Source organism: Hevea brasiliensis, chromosome 5, assembly GCF_030052815.1.
Source record: "Hevea brasiliensis isolate MT/VB/25A 57/8 chromosome 5, ASM3005281v1, whole genome shotgun sequence".
NCBI lineage: Eukaryota > Viridiplantae > Streptophyta > Magnoliopsida > Malpighiales > Euphorbiaceae > Hevea > Hevea brasiliensis.
Genome location: NC_079497.1, coordinates 98,808,815 through 98,821,766, shown reverse-complemented (window position 1 = coordinate 98,821,766; position 12,952 = coordinate 98,808,815). Strand labels below are relative to the sequence as shown.

At 37.3% G+C, this 12,952-nt stretch overlaps 1 protein-coding gene across 1 annotated transcript; it reads right to left on the bottom strand.

The window, feature by feature from the left end:
- Window positions 1-345: 345 nt before the first annotated feature.
- LOC131180128 (uncharacterized) lies at window positions 346-1,788 on the bottom strand. The gene is made up of 2 exons (XM_058147743.1): window positions 840-1,788; window positions 346-761 (listed from the first exon to the last, which is right to left on the bottom strand). The coding sequence occupies exons 1-2, from the start codon at window positions 1,786-1,788 to the stop codon at window positions 346-348; spliced, it is 1,365 nt and encodes a 454-aa protein (XP_058003726.1).
- Window positions 1,789-12,952: the final 11,164 nt, after the last annotated feature.

The following is a 12,952-nucleotide window of genomic DNA, read 5'->3' as shown; positions in this document are numbered from 1 at the left end:
CTATCTCATGGGGTACCCGAAACCTGCAAATCAAGTTCTTTCGCACAAACTTACTTATCTGCTTGGCCCCTACTACTTTATAAGATTCAGCTTCAACCCACTTGGTGAAATAGTCAATTGCCACAATGATAAATCTATGGCCATTAGAAGTCGTGGGAGAAATCTTCCCAATAATGTCTATGCCCCATATTGAGAATGGCCACGGTGAAGTCATACTGTAGAGTTCACTAGACGGTAGGTGATTCAAATTCCCATGGATTTGGCACTCATGGCATCTTTTCACAAATTTAGCGTAGTCAGTATCCATGGTAGACCAGTAATAGCCCAATCTTAAAATTTTGCCCGCTAATGCCCTCCGTTCATATGATGACCACACACTCCTGCATGTACTTCCTCCATTATCTTCTCAGACTGCTTTTTTGTCACACATAAGAGCAATAGTCCTTCGAAGAACCTTTTGTAGAGTTGCCCCCCAGCCAAAGTGAACTGAGTGGCTAATCTATGAATTGTAGCTCTATCCCTACTATTGGTTGACTGTGAGTATTCTTTTACCTCTAAATATTTTCTTATGTCCTCATACCATTTCATCTCATCTTCTAGATCTAAATGTGCTATTATTAACCCTTCATAGCATGGGATTCTACTCCTCATCAAGATAATTGGCTGGGTCAGATTCTGATCACCCTTCTCCCATAAGGATGCCAGCATGGCTAGAGCATTAGCCATCTGGTTCTGAGCTCTAGGCATGTGCTTCATTGTCACTTTCTCAAAGCTAAATAATAGTTTCTTAGCATACTCCAGGTATGGCCTCAACTTTTCTTCTTTCAATTCCCATTCACCTTTAACATGGGAAACCACTAGCATTGAATTTCCGAACACCTCTACTTTTTTAGCCCCAACAGCTATTAATGCCTCTAGGCCACAAATGCAAGCCTCATATTTTGTAATATTATTAGTGGCTGGGAAACATAGCCTTTTTGACATTAACAATTGTTCTCCATTTGGTGCTTCCAAAACTACCCCTATACCGGCTCTGCTCTTATTCATGGCCCCATCAAAGCACATTTTCCATGGCTGGACCTCTACTAGCTTGAAACTCTCATCCGGGAAGGCTGTTTCGACTTCTTCCTCTTCATTAACTGGATTTTCAGAAAGAAATTTGGCCACTACACGCCCTTTGATGGTTTTTCGAGTCTCATACACAATATCAAATTCATATAGTAGGACCAACCATTTGGCCAATTTTCCAACTAGCGTCGGTACTTCAAATAGGTACTTTAAAGGATCCATCCGGGATACTACAATAACTTGATGGGTCTGAAAGTAGTGCCTTAACTTCTTAGTTGCCCATACTATAGCCAGACAGGTTCTTTCTATTAGTGAATAATTCTCCTCATAAGCAAGGAGTTTCTTACTGATGTAATAGATGGCTCTCTCTAGATTCTCTACTTCTTGTGCTAACATTGTCCCTAGGGCCATGTTTTCCACTGATAGGTAGAGGATTAGAGGGATGCTAGGGATGGGTGGTGACAAAATTGGTGGATTGCTTAGGTACTGCTTTATCTTTTCAAACGCCTCTTGACATTGCTCATTCCACACCACTGGCTGATTCTTTCTTAGTAGCTTAAAAATTGGTTCACAGGTAATTGTGAGCCTAGCTATGAACCTACTGATGTACTGTAATTTTCCTAAGAAACCTCTAATCTCTTTTTCTGTTCTCGGGGCTGGCATCTCCTGGATTGCCTTCACCTTATCTGGGTCAACCTCAATCCCTTTCCTACTGATCATATGCCCTAATAGTTTGCCTGAAGTGACCCCAAACACACACTTGCTAGGGTTCAGTCTCAATTTATACTTGATGACCCTCTGAAAGAACTTCTCTAATGCCTCAAAATATCTCTCCCTAGTTGGGGATTTTACTACCATGTCATCCACATATACTTCAACTTCTTTATGTTTCATGTCATGAAACAACATAGTAGCCATTCTCTAATAAGTCGCACTAGCATTTTTTAGCTCATAAGGCATGACCTTATAACAATAAGTCCCCCATTCAGTGATAAAAGCTGTCTTTGCTTTATCTATCAAATCCATGAGGATCTGATTATATCCCAAAAAGCCATCCATGAAAGAGTACATGGCCATGCAAGCAGCACTGTCAACAAGCACATTGATATGAGGCAATGGGAAATCATCCTTAGGAGTAGCCTTATTCAGGTCCCTATAATCTACACACATCCGAACTCGCCCATCCTTCTTGGGGACTGGCACAATGTTGGCTAACCACTCGGGACACTCAATTACTTCAATGAAATCAGCCTCAATGAGCTTTTTCACCTCTTGAGCTATCTTTTCTTCCCATTCTGGCCTAAGCCGATGCTTCTTTTGTTTTACTGGATTCATGTTAGGGTCTGTGGGGATCTTGTGTTGTACTATGTCTCGATCAATTCCTGGCATATCTTTATAAGACCAGGCAAATGCTTCTTGGTACTTTATTAATAAGGCTACAAATTTATCTCTTTCTTTTTGGGTTAAATCTTCAGCTAACTTAATGTCTTTAGGATCATCTGGTGTACCCAAATTAATAGAGATTGATTTTAATGCATTAATAGAAACAGATTCTAAATGATTATGAATGCCATGCGTGTAGCCATTAGGATGAACATCAAACAAGTCAGCAAAAGGACTAGTCATATTATTTATTTTTGCCTCAAAATCATCATCAAGTACATTAGAAATAACAATATCAGTATCACTACTGTGAGCATTACAAAAGACAGACTCAAACTTAGGAGTGTAGTTCCAAGTGCTTGGCTTCCATGCAGACCTTAACTTGATGGCACTGACCTCTTGTTCTAATTCCTCAACATGCGGCAGCTCCTGGTCATCAGTCCATGGAATTGCGCCCTCCTTGATAAACTTGGTGGGCTTGAGTCCCTCTTCATCTTCAGTTGGCTGATAGCCCAGCCCATATTTAGTGATCTACCCCTTCATTTCTGGAAAAGTCACTAAGCTATTAGCTCGTTTTCCCAGACCCATACCGGGAAAAAACTTTATCTCTTTCATCATAGTGGCCACCCTAGGGTCCATCCAGTCTCCATAGATCCCAGCAACTTGGAAACCAGACAATAGTGATACCAAACCATCCACTTGCAGCATAGCTACTTCCCCATCTCTTTCAGCATTGACGGTGATTATACCATCTTGGTGTGGGATCTTGATCTTTTGGTGGAGTGTAGAGGGGACTCCACCTAAGGGATGGAACCAGATTCCACCCAACAGTAAGAAGAATGTCATGGGGATGTCTAGCACAGTGAACTCAACTTCAGTTTCTATAGGCCCCACCTTAACCATAGTCTTGAATACCCCTATCACGTTTCTCTTTGAATCATCATAGGCCCTGATAACCAGATCAGAACCAGTTAGTTCAGACATAGAAATTCCTAATTTTGGCAAAATCTTTAGAGGGCATACGTTGATGGCTGAACCATCATCTATCATCACACAAGGCACTTTCCACCCTCCAACCTCGGCGGTCACAAACAGAGCCCTGCTATGGTTTCTCCCCTCAGCTAGGAGATCATGATCAGAGAAAGTAATATGACCCCCATCTTCTATAAGTATAACTTTGGCAATCTCTTCTGGAGTTATCTCCGTGGAGACCTTGAGTACACTCAGGGCCTTGGTCAGTGCGGTTCTGTGTTTTTCTAATGCCAATAGCAATTCCCAAACAGTTACGCTAGCCTGAGTCATTTTTAATTGCCTAAGGAACTGATCATCCTCTTCATCTATGTCCTCTTCAGCCAACACCTTGGCTTTCCCTCTCACGTTGTCCTTCTCCATGGGTGGATCAGGATAATATCTACCACTCTTGGTCATGTGGCTCACCCTGCTCTTTTCCTCTCCGTCAGAGTAAACCCAAACATTTAACAATCCTTCCTCATCACTGGAACTATCCCAAATATCAATTGTGATTACAGATCGAGTTTCATCAAGCTTTTGGATAGGTTGGATAAGGTTGAGAATTTGGTCAGGGTCAATTGAGGTGGTGGAAATCATGTAAAGTCCTGGAGGAGGTGGAACATTATGGTTGGGCATTGGGTTGGTGCGTGTGCTGGGTCGATTTTCTGGGTCATCTATTTTCTTAGCATCGATCAGGTCCTGAACTTTGTGTTTTAGCCGAAAACATCTATCAGTGTCATGGCTATGAGTTTGATGGAATTGGCAGTATAGGTTAGCATTATAATTAGGTGGCAGTGGGTTGGGTGGCTGTCTGGGTGTCAAGGGTTGGAGGAGGCCCCGAGCTTTGAGTCGCTCGAAGACTTTAGATAGAGGTTGGTTGAATTGAGAGAACTTTCTAGGGGTGCGGGACACGGTTTGAACCTCAATGACTTTGTTTTCCCCAGTAATGTTGCCAGCTGACTAGTATCCTCCCCTCTTGGGCTGATAACTCTTCCTTTCATTGTTCAATACATCTTCCACTAATACTCCAGCATCATATAGCTGTTCAAAGGTAGCCAAGGGATAATAACAAAGTTTCTCATAATAACTAGGCTGTAGACTTTTCACTACCAATCGCACTTGATCCTTTTCAGCAGGCCTATTGGTCATCTTCATGGCCTTTTTCCTCCATCTCAATAGATACTCTGAAAAGGTTTCATTTGGTTTTTGCCTAGTGGTCTCTAAGTCTCTCAGGGTAACATCTAAAGCTGTATTATAGGAGTATTGAATCTCCTAACTAGTTCCTCCCAATCTTTTCTCACAGTGGCTTCTAGCCCATGATACCATGAAGATGCAACCCCTTCTAGTGACATAGAAAAGAACTGAGTGACTTGGTTCTTAGTCAAACCAGTTATTTTCATGATTATCAGATAAGACCTGAGGTGGGTTTTTGGGTCACCAGTACCATTTAATTTAGCCAAATCAGGCATCTTGAATTTTTCGACTAGATTTCCATCCAACTGGATGTCAAAGTCATCTGCATCTAACAGCCCCATTCCAGTAAATTCAGCTTGCTTTTTCACACTGGCCTGAAGTTTTTCCATCATCTCAATAACAATTCTAATCTCCTCACTTGTCCCCTTTTCTTTCTTTTTGGCCTTATCTTGGAGATAATCTTCTTCATCCCAAAGGTCATCAATGGCCTTCTTTTTACCAGTCTCTTCTTTGGGCCTTTTCACTTGAATGTCACTAGGCCCACCCATCTCCAGCTTCTTCTCAAAGTTGGCCATGACTTTTCCTTCAAGTTCAGCCATCTTGGCATTCAAAGCTTCCTCAAGCATCTGTCTAAACATGACCTTAGTGTCTTCCATTTTAGCTTGTGTAGGTGTGACTTTTACTAATCTCTTTCCCTCCCTAACCCAAGTGACCTGGTTAGAAGTCTTCCCGATGTGTTCTAAAGCTATGTTTAGTACAAGAGAAAAAAAAAACAAGGTTTTAACATCTTATGCTATGTACAAATGCAATGCATGAATGCATGAATATGACTTTCATTTTTACCTTTGCCTTTACAAAACCAAAATCGAACCGTACTAATACAACCAAAACTGAACCAAAACCAAACTGTATAAAACGAACTAAAATCGGACCAAAGACTAAATAAAAAAACTGAAAAGAATGTCTCCAGAATTGAATCTTCGCCCCCTTATTGTTAGTAGTATGCCCTAGAGCATATCATTTAGTATGTATCTTGTACATAATTTTATTAATAAAAGGCATTTCCACTTTTCCGTTTACATAATATATTTATGTGTAATAGAAAAGGTCCATTGATATTTTGTTAGAAATATTATTCTTAAGTTGTTAAGAATATGAGTGACAATATTTCTAGCACAAAGTATCATAAATAGGTTCACAATCGAGGATACTTCATAATAAGGACATGACTTATCCAGAAAGATTGTATTCATGTTTGTTCCCAAGTTATTTATATGAGATATAAATAAGATGGAATGGTAAGTCTCATGCCATACAACAAACATGATAGGCACTTATAAATGATAAATAGGCCGAACCAGTGACACTTATGACAAGCACATGGAGTTTACTCTTGTCAATGTTTTGTCATAAATCATATCAGTGCATATAATCTTTAGACATGAGATAGCACTGATTATCTTGTATATAGGTAGTTTGAGTTTGATCTGCTTTCATACTTGTACTATGTATGGGTATATGGGCATGTGTTGGCTCCTGCTAGTTATATATGGAGGTAGGTGTTGATCAAGATGGAATCTGTTCCTCTAAGTAAATAGAGATAAAATCCTATGTTCATTTAATTGTTCTTGATGTTTCAAGTTCTGGCCAGACAGATAGATTTATTGAGAAAGAGTTTACGATGAGAAAAATCTTTTAATCAAGAACTGGAATTAAAAGAGAACATAATATTCATAGCAAATGGAGTTTGACATAAACCATGACTCCGGCTTGAGTTGGGATTTTATGTGAGAGATTCTAGTGCATGGTAACATATGATTATAGGTTCATTTAAGGTAAATCTTATTACTAATTGGGTGGCCATGGCATGCTATGCTAGGTGTTAACCATGGTCTATGAGGTTCATAAAATGATTTAGAGAAATCATTTATGGTAAGAAAGAGTTCTGATGATATTAAGAGTTGATATCATGTCTCATTGCCAATTAGTGATGAGCCTAGTAAGTCACACACATACACAAGTTATCACCTATTTAAATATGATTTAATTAATTAATTAAAGAGTTTAATTGATTAATTAAATAGATTTGGTTTGCAATTAAATTGCAAAGTCCTAGCATGACTTGAAACCAAATCTAGATTATTGGATGTGTAGTATAAATTAAATTTATATTTAAAGTGTTTAAATATGAATTTAATTGATGAGAAATTAATTAATAGAGATTAATTAATTAATTTATATTTGATATAAATTAATTAGAAGAAGAAAATAATTATTTTGGGTTGAGAACTCAAAATTAAGACACGAGGGCATTTTGGTCATTTCACGATTGTGACACGTGGCACCATGAGATGGTGACACATGGGATTACATAAGCTTGCCAAATGTTTTTAATCATGTAAGATGATTAAAATCAAGATTAAATATAGGTTTGACACTTGGCACAATGTGATTGGGTCACTTAAACCTAGAGCTAATCAAAAGGTGACATGTGGCTAGGGTTTAATGTGTTAACCTAGCTATTTAAGTGTGGTTATGAAAGAAAACATAACCAGCAGCCTCTCCTCTCATTTGTCATGCCACTTTGAGCCTCTCCAGCTATTTCTCTTCATCTCTCATCAATTCAAAGAGATTAGCCATCAATCTCTTGAATTAAGAACACTAGAAATTGTTTCTAGTGTCATGTTTGAATCTCTATTCTCTTAAAAGGCAGAACTTGAATTTCTAATTAATAGAAAAGGCTTTAGAAGCTGTTCAAGGGCTGCCATAGGTGTTCTTGGTGTGGACAAGCTAGAGGGACAACATCCGGTGTCACGAAGATGAATCTCAAAGCGCAGACACGCGGCACATCAAGAGGTTAGTGTAATCGTTCTTGATTTAATCTAGGGCTCTAAAATTAATCTGATTAATTTTAAAATCTTAAATGGCAAATACAGATCCAAAAACATATTAAAAGAGTTTTAATATGTTGTTTATCATTGAAATCAAATAGATAAAAATAAATCTTGCATGGTGCATGTGACCCTAGGTGAAAATTTTTGAATTCAATGGTATAAACTTGTGTTTTTCACACTTCCGTTCCTTCAATTGGTATCAGAGCCACTATATTTGCCATTTAGATTGTTGATTATATAATTTAATTGTGTGTTTGATCATGAGATCAAGTGATCCATTGCTAGTTGGATCAAGAGGTGTGGCGGCACACATGGTGAAGCCACCATTGGTGGCGGCAACAATGGTTCCATGGGTGGTTCAAGGTTTGGCTTTTAATTCTGCAATTGTTGTATGATCTAAGGCCTATTCTTTGACTAATTAAAGTGTTTAATTAGTTGTTTTAATCACACAATTAAATTATGATTCAAATCAGAATTTTAAAAATTGTTTGAATGTGATTCAAATCTGAATTTTAAAAGTTGTTTGAATGTGATTCAAATCTGAATTTTTAAAGTTGTTTGAATCATATTTAAATCTGATTTTTTAAAATTGATTCAATAAAATTCAGATCTTATTTTTTAAAAAATATTTGAATGTGATTCAAATCTGATTTTTTAAAAAATATTTGAATGTGATTCAAATCTGAATTTTTGAAGTTGTTTGAATGTGATTCAAATCTGAATTTTTAAATTTGTTTGAATGAGATTCAAATCTGAATTTTTAAATTTATTTGAATCATATTCAAATCTGAATTTTTAAGTTGAATATGAGATATTCAATTTAATTTAAGTATGTATGTTTTATTTAATTGTTAAATAGTGATATGCATGATGGATGATCATGGACTATAAAAGACCAATGTGATTGGATTTATTTCTTTTATGTTTCTTTGGGATTGTAAATTAATTAATTAATTTTAATTTATTTTGGGCATGTATTATTAAGTTGGTAATAATTTTTGGGTTGTAATTTCATTTATTTAAGTTCTTGTAAATTCACCTTGGTATGCCAAGGATTACTTTGTAATATTGGATTGCAAGAAGTTCAAGGAGGTCAAGAGCATTGGTGGGACCAGTGGGAGGAATTCAAGATCAAGTGTTGATTATGTACTCCTTCAGCAACTCTTGTAAAATGAATGAATGAAATGCACCTAGGAATGCCCTGATTCAATTCTTGGTGGCTCAGAATTGAATCCCTTAGAAAGTCCATGATCATACCAAATTTACTGCTTATCCATGAATGCATGAGATGTATGGGAATGTATGCAATTATATGATATATGCATGCTAAATGGATAATGTGCAAAGTGAGACCTTAATAGTAATTAGGATGGTTATAAAATCTTCCAAACAAATGATTAAGTTGGAAATGCTATAATTAAAGTAATTATAACATAAGCCCTCCATTGGGGCAATTATTTTAAGAAATTTTAAATAGTTGCATGAGATGCAATTAATTTAAGAGATTTTCTTAAGAATAATTGTTAAGCATGAGATGTTGTAAATATGTAAATGGTTTGGTGGCCAATATTGTATGTACCTGAGGACATTAAAATTATTTGCATAATTCTTGGCTCAATGGGATCAACTTAACTAATGCAAGATAAGTCAATAATGGATGTACACGAGATTTTGAGCATTAGGGGCTAGGTAAAGGATTGAACCTCACATGAGATGTGATGGGCAAGGAGTTGCTCACTTATAGTTTATTGTAATTCCAATAATGGATGTACCTGAGGATGATCAATAGAATTATAAGAATTCAATCACCCACTAGAAATCCATCCAACTAGGATTTCCGTTTTCTACTTTGGAAGTGTAGGATTCGCTAAGTTAGTGGGAGGACCAATTTGATTAAAAGACCATAATCATTTTGGTTAATTACATGATACATTTACTAATTAATGGTTATTTTCTGCGATTAATTTTACGATAAAAATGAGCACAAAACAACCACCACCATCCAATATCCTTGTAAGCATACTTGATCACAATGAGTTGACAGGACCTAATCATGCGATTGGCTAAGAAATTTGAAACTTGTCTGAACCTTGAACATATAGGATATGTTCTAGATTCAAATGTTCTGGTCTCTTACCTCCGGAGGCCACACAAGAGGAACATGAAACTTTGGACAAGTGGAAGGAGCATGATATGAGAGCTAAGTGTTACATGCTTGCTTCTATGAGTAATGAGTTCTGAAGCAACATGAGAACATGTAGAGTGCAGTGAGATCCTCCTTCACCTACAAGAGTTGTATGGTGAGCACAGCAGGAATGCTAGGTATGAGATATCTAGACAGCTATTCCGTATGAGGATGTCTGAGGGACAGAATGTTGGGGATCATATCCACAAGATGATTCGGCTGATTGAGAAGTTGGAACATCTTGACTTCAACATGGATTTCCAACTACAAACGGATTTGATCCTTGATCCTTCACGAGTCTTTTGGGAATTTTGTGACAAATTTCCATATGACTAAACAGGAATGCACCTTAGCTGAATTACTCAACATGCTGGTTATTGGCCAAAAGAATATGCCAGGCAATAAAGGAAAAAAGGTAGCTTTAGTTGCATCTTCTTCTGCTGGAAAGTCCAACAAGAAGAAGGGCAATAAGAAAAAGAAACCTCAGATTCCTGGTCCTTCCAAGAAAATAGCTAAACAGAGAAAAGGAAGACTAAAGTGATGGAGGCAAAGGAAAGTGTTTCCACTTGCCAAAAGGATGGGCCTTTGGAAAAGGAACCGCCTGAGTATCTTGCTTCTCTGAAGGACAAGAAGGATACACCTTGGAAGGTATGTCCATATCTTGTTATTTAGATTCGATGATACTCATAGTTCATCTACAGCTTGGGTTTTAGATCTGGTGCAGTTCTCACATTTCTAATGATATGCGGGAACTAGCAAGCGATGGCGACTTGCGTTCTCAAGATATTAGAGTCAGGATTGGCAATGGCTCAACTGTTGAAGCTTTAGCCATAGGATCTAAATCTTTTTACATGTTTGGACATGTTTTGTGTTTGGATAATATTTTATATGTACCTGATGCTTTTAAGAACATCATTTCTATATCTAGTTTGACTAGAAATGGCTATGAATTTCAGTTCAGTGATGATGTTTGCAATATTTATTTTGGAAATAAATATGTTGGTCGGGTTATATGAATGATGGTCTTTATTATTTGGATAATAATGACAAACACAAATTGAATGCAAGTGATCTAAAAGAATACAATGCCATGGTGAAAACCAACTCAAGTTCAAAATATATTTGGCACTTAAGGTTATGTCATGTTGCAGAAGATAGGATTGCAAAATTGGAGAAAATGGGGATTCTATCCTCATTGGGCTCTGAGCCTACTCCAACTTGTGAATCTTGCCTTCAAGGCAAAATGACTAGATCACCCTTTGTTGGACAAGGGCTAAGAGCTGAAAATATTTTGGAGCTAATACATAGTGATGTATGTGGTCCATTTAAAGAAATGGCTAGAGGGGGCTTTCATTATTTTATTACCTTTACTGATGATAAATCAAGGTTTGGGTATTTGTATTTGATGAAATACAAACATGAATCTTTTGAAAAGTTCAAAGAATTTAAATCTGAAGTAGAAAATCAAACAGGAAAGAGTATTAAAGCTCTTCGATCAGATCGTGGAGGTGAATATTTGAGTACTGAATTTGATGAATACTTGAGAGAGCATGGCATTGTTTCTCAGCTGACTCCTCCAGGAACGGGTCTGGTGAATGGTGTATCTGAAAGGAGAAATTGTACTCTATTGGATATGGTACGTAGTATGATGAGCTATACTGATATGCCAATCTCCTTTTGGGGATTTGCATTAGAATCAGCTTTGTATATTCTGAATAGGATTCCATCAAAATCAGTTTCTTCCACACCTTATGAGATTTGGCATGGAAGAAAACCAAGTCTTAAGCTTGTTAAGATTTGGGGTTGTCCAGCTTATATCAAAAAGCTGAACACTGATAAATTGGAGACCAGATCAGAAAAAGGTCGATTTGTTGGATATCCAAAAGATAGTTTTGGATATTATTTTTATTTGCCTACTTCACAAAAGGTTGTGATAAGTAGAGATGCCACATTTCTTGAACAACAGTTTGTTCAAGAAGAAGGCAAAGGAAGGCAAATAGAGTTAGAATTGGAGAATTCTGACCAACCAGCATCAGATGGATATAGATCCATCTAGTCAACCTATACCCATTGATGAAACATCTACAGCTGTTCCTCGTAGAACAACCAGGGTATCTCACCCACCAGTGAGATATGGTTTTCTTCATAAAGAAGAACAAGAGTTGTCTACTCATGAAGTAGATCATGGAGATGATCCACTTACCTATGAAGAAGCTATATCAGATATAGACTCTTCAAAATGGATTGATGCTATGAAATCCGAGATTGATTCCATGTATAAGAATCAAGTTTGGGATCTAGATGACCCACAAGAAGGTATAGTACCTATAGGGAACAAATGGGTTTTCAAGAAGAAAATTGGTTCTGATGGAAAGGTAGAGACCTATAAGGCAAGGCTAGTAGCGAAAGGGTTTCGCCAAAGGCAATGAATAGACTATAAGGAGACTTTCTCGCCTGTTGCCATGCATAAATCAATTAGGATTTTATTAGCAATAGCTGCATACTATGATTATGAGATTTGGCAGATGGATGTCAAAACAACTTTTCTCAATGGATACATTGAAGAAAACATTTTCATGGAACAACCTAGGGGATTTGAATCCCAAGATGGTTCCAAGGTATGCAAGCTAAAGCGATCCATTTATGGGTTGAAACAAGCTTCGAGGAGTTGGAACATCCGTTTTGATGAAGCCATTAAATCTTTTGGTTTTATCAAAAATGAGGATGAGCCATGTGTATATAAGAAGGTTAGTGACAGTGCTATCACTTTCCTTGTCTTATATGTGGATGACATACTGTTGATGGGTAATGATACAGGCATGTTGACGACTATAAAGGTATGGTTGTCAAATACATTCTCCATGAAAGACTTAGGGGAGGCAACCTATATTCTTGGGATTCGCATCTATAGAGATAGAGCGAAAAGAATAATTGGTTTATCCCAAAGTCTATACTTGGAAAAGGTGTTAAAGAGGTTTAACATGCTTGATTCCAAGAGAGGATTGTTACCAGTGAGACATGGTATCCATCTTTCTAAAGAGATGTCTCCAAAGACACCTGAAGAAAGAGATAAGATGGCAGGAATCCATATGCTTGGCTATTGGAAGTTTAATGTATGCAATGTTGTGTACTAGGCGGATATCGCATATCTCGTTAGTTTGACTAGCGGTATCAATCCAATCCAGTTTGGAACATCGATAGTATCAAGAATATCCTT